The 16,600-nt window shown below is 40.7% G+C and overlaps 1 protein-coding gene and 1 long non-coding RNA gene across 7 annotated transcripts in view; one reads left to right on the top strand and one right to left on the bottom strand.

The window, feature by feature from the left end:
* Nucleotides 1-2,734: 2,734 nt before the first annotated feature.
* LOC140516416 (PABIR family member 2-like) overlaps nt 2,735-16,600 on the top strand; it is a 95,255-nt gene continuing 81,389 nt past the window's right edge. For 3 of the 6 annotated variants that reach the window (XM_072627380.1, XM_072627378.1, XM_072627382.1), the window contains exons 1-2: nt 2,738-3,401; nt 4,840-4,918. In XM_072627380.1, coding sequence (XP_072483481.1) covers nt 3,292-3,401; nt 4,840-4,918 — 189 coding nt within the window. In that variant the 5' untranslated portion in view covers nt 2,738-3,291. Of the gene's footprint in view, nt 3,402-4,839; nt 4,919-16,600 lie in introns of all 6 variants that reach the window. The other 3 variants (XM_072627383.1, XM_072627381.1, XM_072627379.1) reach the window with 3 other exon arrangements.
* The window catches only part of LOC140516418 (uncharacterized), a 39,566-nt gene continuing 26,515 nt past the window's right edge, over nt 3,550-16,600 (bottom strand). The window contains exon 3 of the long non-coding RNA XR_011971355.1: nt 3,550-3,779. This is a non-coding gene — a long non-coding RNA (uncharacterized lncRNA). The remainder of the gene's footprint in view (nt 3,780-16,600) is intronic.

Genomic DNA, 16,600 nt, shown 5'->3' with positions numbered 1-16,600 from the left:
TTTTACAAGTTGGAGCGATGAGGCACTTAGCTGCCTCTGAAAACTCAAGATGCAGAAGGCAAAAGCCAGCAAACTAACCCGGGAGGATGTAGAAGCCAGTAGCCAAAGTGTGAAAGAGAGAACACAAATTCACCGGCAAAGATTGAGCACAGCAGACATACTGGACACCTCTCTCAGCCCCCCTTCCCCCCCCCCCCCCCCATTCTAAAAGGATTCGAATGTACTTCATTATTCCAAGTGAATAAAGGATTAGGTTTTGGAGGCACCAAGATGTAGAGAGGAAAGAGCTGAGAGTTCAGGGTTTGGAGAGAGACCCGAATTCAAATCCTATGGCTGCCGCTTCTCGTGGAACGCTGGACAAAGAAATCACTTTACTTCTCTGGGTCCCAGTTTCATCTTTAAAATGAGAAGGATTGAACTAAACGCTCTCTCTTGACACTTTACGAATTGTGGTAACCTCTTAACATGTTCTACATGGATCGAGGCAGTTTTCCCTTCCCGGCTTTGAAATTTATTCAGAATGATGAACATAGATGTTCCCCGAATATCCTTAAGTACCAAAAAACTGATAACGATTTCTAAAAGTAAAATCTTTACCAATACCTTTTTACCTTAAATCATTCCGGGAGCAATCTTCTTTGCTTGTCACCTTCAACGCGAGTTAGCAAATAAATAGCAAAAACATATCCACCAACTATATTAATTCCTTGCCCGCATCAATCCTCTTATGCCGCTGTACTCTGTGATGTCATCAATTTCCTGTTATCTAGGAACAGTACTCCCCAAAGAATAATCAAAATCTCACCTCACCCTATTATCAGGATTAAGCCCCTCTTACTTTCCGGCCATTATAACTAACGGTGCTGCAAATTAAGACCAAAGCCCTAACTTCCCACATCAGATAAATCCTCAAAGAAACTAGGTAGGAACTTGAACAAATATTGGACAACCTTATCCACAGAAACAACTTAGTTTCCTCTATTGGTTTCATATTCTTTCTGCGTTTTCCTTTATTGGCGATCCTAATCTATTTTAAACTCTTCTTCGATAGGGACCAAATCCACTAGTCATTCAGTAAATATTTACTACCTGATCTTTTGAAAGATTGGGTCACTTGGGCCACTTGGGCAGGGAAGTGGAGGGAATAGAAAAGAAACCAATATACTTTCTGCTCTGTGAGAACTGATGAGAAACTAAAATACGCAGAAGGAATATGACAATTATAAACAATGAATCAACAAGTGCAAAATGATTGGGGTGGTGGGGGAGAGTGGTCTGGACCCCAAATTTCATCAGGGTAGGGAATTCCTCATATAGGGCTTCCTCTGCAGAGGCAGGAACTCATCTATAACTTGGTCTTCAGAGAAATCTAATACACATTGAAGCTAGATGGCTTGTTTGTCTGTGGTCATACAGCTAGCATGTGCCATAAACAGGATAGCACCCTACTCAAAATGCCATTGCCTTTCAGGTGAACGATACAGTGTTACAAACTGAAAACAGTGTTGAGAAATAAGAGTGGTTAAAATAGGGTGAGAATAATCAAGGACAAACAGCTTCTTGGAAACAAGCAGGTCAAACATGTTTGCAGGTTGATGTGGTGAACTTAAAAGTATTTTTGAAAGGAGTGCAGTCAGTTTTCAAGTACCAACAGGATTTTCCCCCTGAGCTATGCCCATACAGGAGGCTCAAGAGATTCCAGTTCTCACAAAACATTACCTGATTTAGAGCTGGAAGGTCAGCAGCAGAGCCAGGAATTCAAACCCATCTCCTCTGGCTGAAGTCATGCCTCTGAATCATGATTGTCAGGATCAGCTGTCTTGGCTCCTGTACATGCTTAATAAGTATTTGTTGGAACTGAATTCCTGTTTTTTTTTTCTTCAGACTTTTCTAGTCTGTAAAAGTCGCATTTCTATAGCTCTTGGACGCTTGCAATACAACTCTTTCCTCACAACTCTGTAATTACCCTCATGTTACCGAAGTAGAAACGGAGGCTCTGAGAAGTGAAATGATCTGCCCCTTATCAAACAGCTGGTAATTTGTCAGAGGAGGGAGGGACTGGGACCTAAGTCCTTCTGATTCCAGTTTCATCGCTCTATGTACTACACTGATGCTTAAATTAGCTTATTTTTAATTTAATTACTTAAATTAACAGTGCTGGTAAAAAAAAAATTAGGACGAGTATTTCCACGTACTTATCTTTAAAGGATAAAAGGACAATAAATGGCATGTTCCGAAAAGGGGAGAGGGGTAAGTAGAAAGGATTTATAAAAATTGCGTGGAAGAAGAGCCATACAATTTTTAAAAGAATTTTTCCTTTTCCTTTATCTCTCTTTAACCTAGGGCTTCCCACTTGAGCATCTTTAAAAACTGCCCAGATGTTCAGTCCAATTCAAGAATAAACCAGTCTCCCTTCCCCCTACTGCAAAGAAAGACCACCAGAACTGGCGGATTTAGGTAATTTCCCTGATTGGCCACGGAATTACCCGAAGGTCGGAGTGGGGAGAAATCGAAGGGCTTTAGGGTCCTTACTCTTTCTCCTCCAGCCATTGGCCCGAGCCCCTTCCTAGAAGGAGCTGCTCGTATTTCGCCAGCCTATTGGTCCCTTTCAAATTCTAGCGCCAGGGCCCATCGGCCAATAGTTGCTACCTGAGCGCCCCGCCTCCGGCAAAGGCTCCTCCTTTTCGTGGAGCTGTTTTCTTGCGCATGCTTCCTGGGAGCTGACGCGCCTGGGTGGTCACAGAGCGCCCGCGCTGAAGGAGTGGCGGAAAGAGGGCCGGCCCTGCTGTTGCTGAGGCTTCGGAAGCTGTGGCGACGGCGGCGGAAGCAGTACAGGCAGCAGGTTGTAGTTTTTGTTTTGGCCTCAACCCGCCAGCTGGTTCTCCGGGGCTGTTCCTGCCGGCCTGAGGAAGAGGAGGAGGAGGAGGAGGAGAAGGATTGGCTGCATCTGTAGCCCCTATCTGGTCGGGTGGAGGGGAGAGGGGAACCCAAAATTAGCGGGGCGAAGTCCCGGGACGGAGCATGGGGGGCTGGGCCCAGGCCCAGGCTCTACCAATGCTGGGCCTCTGCCCCGCATCGTGTGATTTGCCTGGGTGGCTGCGATGTTTGTAGGCCCCGGAGAAGGCGGCAGTATGAGCTTCTCCTTCTCCTTCTAGAGCCACTACCTCCTCCTGCTGCTTCCTTCTCTCCCCCTCTCCCTATCCTGCAGTGAGTGGGAGCCGAGAGAACCCCGAGCTGAGAACGGATCCTTGCCTCAGGCCATCCCCATATCCCGATACCCAGCCTCCCGGCATGGCTCAGGAAAAAATGGAGTTGGACCTGGAGCTGCCGACTGCCACCGCCCCCCCTGATGGGGGCAGCCTGAGGAGGTCCAACAGTGCTCCCTTGATCCATGGGCTCAGGTGGGTAAGAGGTGGGGTGGGGTAACACAGAGTTTAGACTCCGTGCCCCTGGCAGGCCACCTACCCTCTCCAGTGCTACTGGGAGACTCTGGACCCAGGGGCTTTTGAGGGCCACCGAGGAGAAGTCTAGCTGATGGGGGAAGGGGAAGGGCAGGGGGGAAGGCCGGCATGCTTACAAAAGGGTTATGCAGGTCCGGTATGAGGGTGGGATAACAGTTTGGAGGAAGAGGACTTGAAGCGAGGAATCTGAGTACTTGCCTTGATGTAAAGTGACCTGCAGAGTTGGCTGCCTGCTTTGACAGGTTGTATGGCCCCCCTGATTCTGAGCAGCGAATGTCAGTCTGAAACTTCCGGAGCTGGCTGACTTCAACTTAACACCTGTTTCAAGAGGCATTGAGGGATTTGCCCTCCTTGTAATATTACAAAGAAAGAACCTACCCTAAAGCATATTTTAACTGACAGTTTAATGATGTAGCCATTTCTCTTGAGGTGGCTTCATAGTAGGAAATGATGTATCATTTACAGACCCTAAAGACAGTTTCCAGGAATACTTTGATGCATTGAAGGATCTGTGATTGTACCCATGTGAGCCAGCTTGGGCACTCCATCTAAGGATGCAGATCACAACCCTTTCATTTAATGCCAGCCAAAAAAAAACCCTTTGAAATGTAGTTTAGATTGAGGAAATTATGAGATTAGAAGACTTAGGAAATTATGTAATCTTCAACTTTAATGTTAGCTTATTAACTGGACAAGTCATGTATTTTTTAAACTGATTAAAACATTAATGGAATTTTTGTATACAGGTATTTCCCAGATCTTTTCCATCACTATTTTATAAGGAGCATTTTTCAAAAGTTCATTTGACTAGATAGCCAATTTATAAAGCCTTGTAGTTGTGGAATTCATCAACAATATCCCATTTAAGCACAAAATGAACTATGGAACAACCTGTTGAACACTTAATTGTATCAACTTAGTTGTATATGAACTATTTTGGCCAGTATCATTTTTCTTGTTAATTTTTTAACTTTAGGGAGAGATGGCTTGGTTATTCGAGGTTGCTTTTACATGGCTAAGATCAGAATTCAAAAAGGCCCTATGCTTCTGACAGACACTGGCCTATGACTTTTCAGATTTGAGGAGCAAATAGTAAATAATGACAATCTTGAGCAAGATTTAGACTTTTCTAGAAATATACTGTTGCTTCTTGAATCATGCATGAGATACATAGTTCCATTTGAGAGTAAGTATGGGCTAATGCAAAGAACAACGGAGTAGGGATCTGGAGACCCCAGTGTCACTTAACCTGACTACAAAAGGAAAAGGTTGAAACCTTGAGTCTATATGATAATAGCTGAAAGTTTGGGAAAAAAAAACCCCAAGTGAAAATGTCTTTGATAAGGAGATACGGTAACAGTTCTTCTTCATTTTTCAGTGACAATTCACAGATTTTTCAGCCTTATGTAATCCGAACCCGGAGGAATAGTACAACAGTGATGAACCGTCACAGTCTGGTAAGTTTATCAGTAAATATCTGAACTGCAGAGAATGTGCTGATGTGTAACTGGTAGGAGTTGCCTGTACATATGAAATCACAGGTTCAGTCTCTATCCCTGTCTGAACTGTTTAAGACAGAAAAAAATATTTACCCTTCAGATATAGTCCTTCCTTAAAATTAAGCGCTAGATATGTCATAGTAGCAAGAAATCTAGCATTCAGCCATTGCTGAAAAGCTAATCAACCTATGAAGTTTTTGTTTAATGTTTGCTGTGTAAGTAGCAATTTTCATTTTTGGAGAGCTTGTAAAATTTATCTGCTATAGGAATCTTTTTTCTTCTTACTTTTTTATTTTCAGTGTTCTACAATCACTACTATAATCACTACTACAATCACTACCATATAACTTAGATTTTTTTTCGCCTCCCTCCCCCTCCCTTATTTTTTTAAAGGACTTATCATTTGTTGGTATTTAGTTCTGAAGGAAGTCAATATTAGTTTTAAATTATACCTCGCAATGTTTCTAATTGTCCCAGAATGAAAAAATCAAATAATAGAAGATTATATTATTTTATGACTCTATGAGATTATACTACTTTAAAAATATATAGACCCTTTCTTAAAAAGTTTGCCTGTTATGTTTTGATGTCCTCTGAAGATTTACCACCTAATATTTTTTAACTACTAAGGTTCTTGAGGAATATGTTATTCCATTACTAGTCATTAGAATTAAAAGAAATTAGAATGTAGTTTTATTAATCTATTTTAAATAATTCCCCTGAACACTGGGAAGAAAGGAGTTTATTTCCTTTCTTAATGAAATCACCAGTCCAGTTCCTATCTCTCCCTATCCCCAAACATTAAACATCTCCTATGTATCGAGCACCACTTGAGATACAAACACAATGAACTCTTATTCTCATGCAACTTATGATGTATGAGACAGATGCATGAGACAGCTTATGAGACAAAACTGTATTTCAAAATGAAACATAAGGATAGAAATTACAGAGTTAGCCTGAAAAGTCTAAGGAGGGAAAGACTATTCAAGTTACTAGTGGGGAAATTGTGGCTGGTTGAGAGGATAGCATTGGAGCTTGCTGGGCCTCAAAAGGAGGGCTTGGCAGGCACAGTCGCCAGTAGCAAGAATTGATAATATTGTTGAGAGCCAAAGAGGAGACAGGTAGAATGAAAAACAGAAAAACCGAAAGCACAGCAGCTTGAAGTCATTTAGTATAGGGGTAAATAATCTAGGATGACAACTGAGAGCATCACAGTGGGAATCATGATCTACAAATCAACAGGTGTAATAATGAGCCTGTGTCATCAAGAACAGTTTAAATCATATAGTAGAGTTCTCCACTTAATTGGTTTCCCTAATCTTGACTAGGTGACATAGCATTGTGGGGGGGAGGGAGCAGGAACAACATTAAATATCATTAAAAAGTAGCAACATTAATGTCAAAATAGGGAAGTAACAAAATTAAAAAGGGAAGATGTGTTCCTAAATAGCCAAAATTCAGGCTATGAAAGTTTAAGCTCAAGTCTTTTGAAACTTTGGAATTGAATGGGGCTGGGCTGCTTAGGTACACCCCTCCCTCCCCAAGGTGTTAAGGCACATCTAGTTGGGGGAGAGACCCTTTGGATTTGTAGCCTTGAAGAGAAATGGGGGAGGGCTTCTGCTCTTAGAGCAAGAAGGAATCCAGTTCTATACTGGAAGATGGATAGAAAAAAAACTTATCTTTGTATCCTCAGAATTCTCTAAACTCCTGTCATCTCTGTATTGATCTTGAACAACTCAGATGAGTTTGGATATTTTGGGAGATAGGTTGGGAAGGAATTTATTGTCCACATCTGGGGGAGGGCATAATCCATCTTTCCTGAGGAACAAAGTACTGAAAAAGTACTGAGTCCCAGTGTGGTGTGGTCAAGAGAAAGGGTAGTTGCCTCCTGAAGCCCTGGACTATACATCTAAATTCTCATTTACTCTGAGAGACTGAATGGGTAGGGTGACTAATGGGATGTGACTTGACTTGTAGCAGCTGTATATGTTTTAAAACCTTGAAAATATTTTATGTATCTCCTGATAATTAACAACCTGACCAACAACATGACTTAAGTTAAAGATATATGGAGAACCTGACTTTAGAATGGGTCTTAGCTATAACACATTAAGGACAAGATATTGGTTGGAACAGTCTTACTGATGTGCTTATATGCTATTTGAGAAGATTCCTTAAGATTTTCACCAAAATTTGTTGAAATAGCCATTTAGTAAATAAGCACCTATGACATACAAAAAAATCTGGTTTTCTAGTTCAACTCGGAATAAACCAAGAAGCCAATTAAATGTAGGTGTTAGAGACGTAATAGAAACAGCATCAGGAAATGACCAAATCATAAAAAACAGATTGTTAAAAAAGAATAGCATTTCCAGGCCACTGAGGGTAGGGTCAAAGTATGCCTGGCACTGAAGTAGCCTCTGGAGACATTGTAATTCCGCCCTGTATAATAATGGAGTTTGTAATACTGACCCTGAGCCATGAAGAAAATATTAAATTATGTTCGACACAGCCATATTGATAATGAAAATAATTCATCCTCTAGAGCATTGGTGTCAAACTCAAATAGAAACAAGGAGGCCCTAAACCATACATAGGATCACTGAGGGCTGCATACTGACCTAGTAGTAAAATGTTAATATTTTCTGTGTCTTATTTGATTTGTATTTATTTTATCATATGTTCCTCAATTCCATTTTAATCTGGTTCAGGCCATGTTTAGGAATGCAGCAGGCTGCATGCAGCCCGTGGGCCACGTTTGACACCTCTGCTTTCAAGCACCTAGTCAGCAGGAATTCTGGGATTGCAGATGTCTACTGCCAGTGCATTGGGTAGATGCTGGAGGGAATTTCTAGAACTAGACAGTAACTTGTGTTTCCATACTACATTCTGCGGGCAAATAATGTGAATATGTAATGCAAGTGAGAAGAAACTGAGCCTAAGAGGTTGTGACTTGTCAGCTGCCAAGTGTTCGAGCTGGAATTCCAACCCTCAGGTTGGCTACAAGTCCAAGGCCTGTTCCATTTTGCCACCATGCTGCTGAGAATTTCACCTTTGCTACATCTGTTTCAGGAGTTGTGTTCCTTGACAGTTCTGTTTGAGTGGTAGATATTCAGTTTGTGAGGCCTTGTAGGAATGTATTTCATCAAGGCTATTCTATTTAAGCACAAGATATTACAACTAGAAAGAGCAGCCGTCGCCTACTGAACATGTGTTCAGTACATGAGCTACTTTGATTAGATAGGTCTCCTCCTGTAAGATGAAAAGGCATAGGGGGAGAGGGCTTCAGTCTACACAGTTTAGAGGGAATACTCCAATGAGACCATGGATTCATTAAATCATAAAAACACACAGTGTAAAACAATCTGAAGCATCAAATTCAGTGAGGTTAAGAGTGATTAGGGCTAGAAACAAGCACACTGATTGTAGTTAGAAGTGATAGCTCATAGTCTGATGGCAAAGGACATTAAACTTAATGAAAAACAGGTGGAACTCAAAATGCAGAGCATTTGGTGCCATTTAGCTTAGGGAAAAAACAAACTGTGGCACCCCAGTAGCCCCTGCAGACATAATACTATACAATACAATAATGTTTGCCAAAGACCTTGACCTATTGAGAAAAGATTCACTTAGGTTCAGTGTAAATTGTTTAAGATAGGGAAATGTGCATGTAATATGTTTTTAAAAGATTTCCATTCTAAGTGGTTAAAACCTTAAGAGGGTGTAAACAGATAAGTTTTATTATCTAGAAAAGTCTCATGTGGAACACTTCATTGCCAAAGGTGCAATATAAATTAGGTATTATTTGGATTTGTTTTTTCCTAGCCAAAAAAATCCTCTATTTTTTGTCTTGTGTGCAAGGTACTGTATGTATGGAATTAGAGAAATTTGAGGGTCGAAGTGGCCACAAGAGATGTGGATTTTAATCCATACTAGAAATAGAACCCCTGTTACAATGCATGTAACAAATGGTCATCTCATTTTGACTTGAAGAGAGAACTCAACACTTGGCTGGCTAGCCCATTCCACTCTTGGATAATTCAGGAAGTTGTTTCTCACATGCAGCCAAGTTTACCTTTTTTTTGTAATTTCAGCCCATTATTTCTAATTTTGCCTTCTGGGGCCAAAGAGAACAAGTCTAGACTCCCTTCCATATAACAGCCTTTAAAGTGTTTGAAGACTGCTTTCATGTCCCCACCGAGTCTTCTCTTTGCCATGTTCAACATTCCACCTTCCTTTATTTGATCCTCATACAGTGTAGCCTTAAGGTCCTTCACCATTCTGATTACCCTCTAAACATTCTCCAGCTTATCAGCGTCCTTCCTAAAATCTGGGACCCAGAACAACACTCAGTATTCCAGAAGTAGTGTGACCAGGTCAGAGGATCATCACCTTGGTCCTGGAAGATAGGCCCTTCAATTTAGCCCACCATTTCATTTGTTTTTTAGGCTACTGCTAAGCTTTTTAGTTTGTTATAAATCCCTAGGTCCTTTTCAGAAAAACTATTACTAACCATATCACCTAGTCTTGAACTTGTGAAATTGATTTCTCAAACACAAGTGTAAAATTTCATTTACACATTTTTATTAGATTCAGCCTAATTTTCAGATCTGTTGATCTTTTTTGGGTGCTGAGCCCATCAGCCAGTGTGTAAGCTATCCTTCCTAGCTTTGTGTTATCTGCAGATTTAATACGGATGCTCTTTATACTTTTATCTGAGTTATTGATAAAGATGAGAAACAGCACAGATCCCTGGAGCACTCCATGGGAGTTTTCCTTTCAAGCTAACAGTGTAGTCATTAATGGCTATTTCTTGAGTCAGGTTGGCTCTGAATCCATCTAATTGTACCATCTAACCTAACCCACATCTCTCCATCTTTTTTTATATTATCAAGTGATCTTCTGAGACTTAGGTAAACTATATAGCATTCCCCTCAACTACTGTTTTAGTAAGGGTAGGTGATGATACTGGTACAGGGAATTGCCTGGTGAAGAAATTCCCCCTACCAATGCAGGTAGGTGAACAATATTCTCTGCAACTTAATAGTTGCAGAGTAGCAACTATTAAGTTGCAGAGTAGTAGTAGTAATAGTAGTAGTAGTAATCAGCATTCACATAGTACCTACTATGCACCAGGCATTTTACAGATATCTTGTTTGATCCTCATAACAGCCCTGGAAGGTAAGTTCTATACTTATCCCTATTTTATAATTGAGGAAACAGAGGTGAGATGATGTAATCACATGTAAGAGTGTAAGACTGGATTTGTACTCATGTCTTCGGGCCCACTATTCTGTTTATTTTGTCACCTAGCTGCCTCTAAAGTGCTAGAGAATTGTGTAGGGTCACAGTTAAAGGGTCCAGGGTCACACAGTCAGTAGATGTCAAAGTAGGATTTTAACTTGGGTATTCCTGGCTCAGATGGTCTGATATAAACTCCATCAATTAGAGGAAGATAACAAGTGGACCTTAGTGCTCTTTGTTGTAGAGTGTGACTGATGAAATCTCTAGAGAGAAAAGGGGTAGCAAGAAGAGAGTCTTGACCAGAGAAAAGGTCACATTTGAACCCATCCCCCAGGCAGGAGATAGGAAAGCTATGGGAAGGATTCAGCTGCCCCTATCTAGGAGGGAGGAGGTAGCAGAAAGCACCAAGTGCCTCCAGTCAACTCTTCTTTCCATTGGTGTTACACCAGCCACCTCAGCTTCAGGAACACTTGGTGACAAATACCAAGGCAAAAACTTAAACCTTAGAATCATAGGATTCAGAGCTAGAAGCAATCTTAGAAATTATCACTATTATTGATGTTATTTATTTTCTTTGAGTTGAGAGTGGAACCAGAAGGTGAGGTGGGTGACCCATAGCAAAAGTAAGAATGACAACTTGAATCTTAAATACTTAACTAGCATCCACAGAATATTAAGTGACCCCAAGGAAGGCCTCTAGCATATTGGATAGATATTCTCCAGAGGCCTTTTAGAAGGACTGGGCAGGACTAGAAGCCACGGATAAGCTATGATCTACTCCGTGGAGGGAGTATATACATCACTGAGGTCACAGATCTAGCAAAGTCTCAAAAGAGGAAAAGGGATGCTAAAATTCTAGTGTTTCATTATGACTGCTAATTTTCTTTTTAAATAAAACAGTTGACTGTATTGGAACTGCTAATAAATCTATGTACCAGGAGGTTACAGTGTGTTATAGTGGAAAGGGCACTGGACCTGGCAACCCTGTCCAACAAGGGACCAACAATCCTAACTGCCATTTTTCTGGATACTTGAGGATGGTAGTTCATCTGGGCCAGATGACTTCAATTCATCCAGGAATCTAATCTTGGGTATTGGCTCCACTTCTGTTCTGTCCTTTCCGAGTCCTGAAGTCATTGTCCTTGGCAGAGCAAATGGAAGCAGTGTAAGAACTGAGCTGCTCTGCTTTCTTTTATTTGTTCATTTTCATCCAGTCCTCTTGATCATCAGTCCTCTCTCTTTTTGGACCAGCCTCTTTTTCCAACATCACTAAAACATCAAGCTTTTTGTTGTCTTTAGCTTTCTTTGCTCACCTTGGCTCATTTTGATTTAGCATTTCTCAAGCCAGGTTTGTTGTTTAAATAGCTATGTGACCTTAGACAAATCTCTTAACCTCTTTGACCCTCAATTTTCCTTTGTGTCAAATGGAGATAATATCTTTAAGCATGCTCCAGCAAGACACAGCTACGTAACTGAAGGAAAGATACAGTAGTGATGATGACAGCATGAAAGGCAACATGATGGTGGACAGAGGGCTGACCTCGATCAGGAAGCTCTGGAGTTAAGTCCTGCCTCTCAGACAAAGTGACTGTGGGATTCTGGGCAACTCACTTCACTTTTCAGTGCTCCAGGAAACACTCTCATATTCTGCATTGCAGAACAGTCACCAACCTACATCAGTGCAGAGACTCTCAACACCATTGAAATCATAGGACTGGACCAAATCCCAAACCCAACAACATAAGTAATAAAGAGTGATTTGCAAGAATGTACCACATAGTTTTGCTATTCATAAAAACATTCACAGATTTGTAAGTATTGCTTACAGTATCTTGGGGTGGCAAGAAAGCTGACCTAGGAAGCAGGAGAGCAGTATTACAATCTTAACTTTGCCACAAACTGAATGACTGACTGCGGGCAAGACGTTGCTTTTCTGGCCCTCACTTTCATCCTCTGTAAAATGATGGGTTAGACTAGTTGAGGGGTGGGAAACCTGCGGCCTTGAAGTCACATGTGACCCTCAAGGTCCTCAAGTGCAGCCCTTGAACTGAATCCAAACTTCACAGAATAAATCCCCTTAATAAAAGGATTTGTTCTATAAAACATTGACTCAGTCCAAAGGCTACACCCAAGGACCTAGAAGGCCCCATGTGGCCTTGAGGCTGCAGGTTCTTCACTCCTAGACTAGCTGATCCTGAAGGTCCTGTCCCACTCTACAATTATCTGCTTCCATGAGGGGCCATTAACTCAAGGTCTTTAAAAGAATGAATGTGATCTGTGGACCTTTCAACTTTTCTCTGGTCTGTCTCTGTTCTGTTGTTGGTGCCTTCAACACGATGCCTTAAGAGGAAAAGGTTAGGTGCCCCAGAACTAGGTAGAAAACATTGTGATGCCCATGATATAAGCTCCAGAGAACAGGAGAGATGTGGTCCTTACTGTGAAAAGCTGACAAGCAGTGGATGTGGTGATGCATTGTTGAAATAATATGCCTAGGCAAATGCTTACTATGTGCCCAGTAGTGTGCACATAGACACTGAGAGGTAAGATTTAGAGCTGGAAGATATCAGGGATTCTTAACTTGAGGTTTGTGGATTAAAAAAATAAGTTTGATAACTGTAAATGGATTTTTAATATATTTTAATATAATTTATTTTCTTTGTTTGTATTATCTTGTACATTTAATAACATTATTGTAAGAAGAAGTCCATAGTCATCACTAGACTGCCAAAAGAGTCCATGCTACAAAAAGATTGAGAGCTCCAGTCCAGTCTACTTTATGATTAGGAAACTGAGTTGTGGAAAGGTCAGGTGATTTGTTCTAGGTCTAGCTAGTAAGCTAGTAAGGAAAACTAGGATTTTAACCTAGGTCCACATGCAGAAGTTTATCATCTTTTTGGTGCAATAAGATTTGAGAGACATGTATATAATGCCCAAAGCATCCTGGTAAGGGCCTGTTAGAACTTTTAAAAGAGCGACACCTAGTGGTCTTTTAAGAATAATCTATAAATAACAAACTTTTTTTTCTCCTTTCTTGGAAGTCCCTGAATTCTAAAATATGCCTCAAATTCTTTTAGTAACTTGATCCATTTTTCTAAGATGTTGCTAAATTTTTGATCGGTTTTTTGATTGTATAATGTCTTAGAAGAATGTTAAATTTCTGACATCTCTTTATATATTTTTCTTTTTATATTTATTCTAGCTATACACATACACACTTATTTGTTGTCTCTTCCATTAATTTGAGAGTAGAGATAGTTTTATTCTTTGTATTTGTATCCCACCAAGATTCAGAACCAGATTCTGGGGAAGATTATAGATCTAGAGGTGCAGTGAATGTCCAAGGCCATTGACCCATGGTTGAAAAAGCTAAAATACATGGGAAGTTAAGTGACTTCCCTCAAGTCACACAGGAAGTAGACATCAGAAGCAGGATTTGAACCTTGGTTCTCAGACTCTGGACCTAATGCTATTTCCACTGTATATAAGTCCACAGCATAATGGGAGTAGCTGAGTTGGAAGGAAAGGTGGCAGACCACATCCATGTCCATATCCATGTGCATTTCAGCTCCTGTCTGGGATGAGGCCTACAAGTCACCATAATCAAAAGACATAAGTTTTAAGAACTCCGACAGTGTCAACTCCCTAGTACTGCCTGCTTTTTGGCTAACTAATCTTCTACATACTCCTTTTGGTTTAAAGGTGAACAGGTTCAACTTCTTCTCCCAGTCTTTGGATCCTGTTCTGACATCTTTCTCAAGACTTACATACTAGTCATAACAAGTGACTCAGTTATTTAGAATGCCTGTATTCTTTCTGACCTGTGTACATGTCCTTAGGGATAAATTGATCATCATCACATTTTGTACCTAAATTCCTTTTAGACTTTTCTCAACCTCTTTTCGATGATTCTGGTTTTTGTTTTCTTAACTCTTAAGTTTGTTTAAACCGAGTACTGAAGTCTTAGTTCAGTCTGTAAGCTTTACGAGCTTAAAACTGTGCTAAGACTTCCTAGATTCTCTACAGTTGTAGCTTCTTGTTCTCTTGCTCATTTTTTCTGCCCAATAATGTCATTAATAGATGACTCAGAATTTTAATTTTCAGTCCTTACGCCATCATTGAATGCTTTCTTTCCCATCATCTCTTTCTCCTGAAGCAATGTTCTACATTTATCAGCCTGATGTTTCTATCCTTTGCCAAATCACCCGTTTGGAGTTTAGCAGGAAAGGTTTCCCCATTTTGAGGAGTAAGAAATTCCAATATTCATGTGGATCCATGATGGTGATTTGGATGTTTCCCCTAACCATGGAGATTGCAGTTCATTCCAGCCTGCTCACCTGACTTATCCATGTCCACCCATAAGACAGCCACTGAGGTGACATCCCAAAGATACCAGTGAAGCCCTTGGGCTTCTGGCCTCTCCTTTTTCAACATATACGGAATCCAACAGTTGTCTCAAATTTCCTTACTCAGACACTTTACTTCAGTCACATACAGGGATAGTCAAACCATGACCTTCTGCTTCCTTAATCAAAATTTGTGACATTCCTCCAGCTGACCATAACCATCTGTAATTCCAGCCTCAGCCTTACCTCCAATCCCTTCACTCCTCAGTTCTTTCTCAAGTTACTACCCTGGTTTTGACTTCACTTTCCTTCTTCCTAGTCTCATCCCTGTTCAGCCTCCTCATTCCCTTGTCTGTCCTAATGCTACTCATCCCCCTGCAGAACCCTAGTCCTGCATAACCCCTGCAGTCTGTGTTATCTGTTTCTACTTGTGAGATGCTGAGCAAAGCTGGAGGAAGTCAAACAAACAATGGTGCCAGTTTGGTATAGTATAAATGTGTTATCCAAATTCAACTGGGCCATCCCTACAGGAAGATAATCCTTTTATTCTCCCTAACAGATTTTGTATCTTCTTCCCCACAGATGCTGTTCTAAACCTCTTTTCTCCTCAAACCTCTCAAACCTCCCTGTCCTCCCCAATACCAGCTGAGCACCTCGACCCTTGCTTGACTGAGAAAATGAAGCTCCCTCTCCTCTTACATTTCCTTCATCTCCAAGCCCTGACATGAGCTTCTCTTTCCTCCTTTCACCCATTCTCTGGTAATAAGGTTGCCCTTCACGCTGCCAAGTCCATTCCTTCTACGTGTGAACTTGGTCCCAGTCCATCCCTCCCCCTTCTCCAGATTATACCATAGTGCTTTCCTTTTTCACTTCCTATCTATTGCTCCTTTTCTCTCAATCCTTAAGAAAATGTCACTAGGCCCTGTCATCCCCCAACTATCATCTTTTATTTCTGCTTCTTTTCTCAACCAAGCTCCTAGGATACGTGTGTACTCATTGCTTCTACTTTGTCATCTTTCACTCACTCCTCAGTGCTTTGCAATCTGGTTGCTATCCTGATCAGTCAAATAAAACTACCGCTATCTGAAGTTACTAGTGATTTCTTAGTTGTCAGATTTGATGTTTTTTGGATTTTTGTCAGTTCTCGTCCTTTTCTTCTGTTGATCACTGTCGTCTCTTAGATACGGTATCCTTTTTAGGTTTTTGTGACAATACTCTTTCTTGCTTCTCTCCCCTGCCTGATGTGATCTTCCTCAGTCTCCCATGCTAGACCTCATATTTATGAGCACTAAGAGGGAATGTTCCCTAAGGCTCTGTCCAGGGCCCCATTCTCTTTGAACACTTTTTGTCTAAGTGACTATCAGTTCCTATGTCTGTGCAGGTGACTGTATACATCTGTCAGTTTCTCTCCTTCTCTTCAGTTCCATGTTACCAATTACCTATTGAATACTTCAGAATGAATGTCCTAGAGATCTCAACTCAGCATGTCCAAAATGAAACTTATTATCTATCTTCCTTCCTAACCGAGCCCTCTTCCAAACTTCTCTACCGTGGGTTGAAGGTATTCCCATTCTTCTAGCACCCCAAGTTCTTAACCTTGGGGTCATCTTAGACTCCACACTTTCTCCTTTTCTATAGCCAGTCAGTTGCCTGTTGTTTCTCTCACATCCAGTCCCTTTTCTTTACATGTATAGCTGCCATCTTAGTTCAGACTCTTCATACTTTTCACCTAGACCCAGGGTTCTTAACTTTTTTTGTGTTGTGGACCCCCTTTGGTAGTTTGATGAAACCTATGGACTCCTTCTGAAAGTAATGTTTTAAATGCATAAAATAAAATGCACAAGTTTATAAAGGAAACCAATTGTCATACATTTATGAAAATATTAAAAAAATTTAAGTTCTCAAGACTTAAGGTTAAAATTAATCTTTTAAAAATTTTAAATTTTAAAATTAGCTATCTTTTTGGCCTATACCACAATAACCTTCTGGCATTAGTCTCTCCCCATAGGGAAGAGGAAGGAAATAAGCATTTATATAGCACCTACTATGT

The sequence above is a fragment of the Notamacropus eugenii genome, chromosome X (assembly GCF_028372415.1).
Source record: "Notamacropus eugenii isolate mMacEug1 chromosome X, mMacEug1.pri_v2, whole genome shotgun sequence".
Taxonomy (NCBI): domain Eukaryota; kingdom Metazoa; phylum Chordata; class Mammalia; order Diprotodontia; family Macropodidae; genus Notamacropus; species Notamacropus eugenii.
Note: the sequence above shows the minus strand (reverse complement) of the source record. Positions and strands in the feature narration are given on the sequence as shown.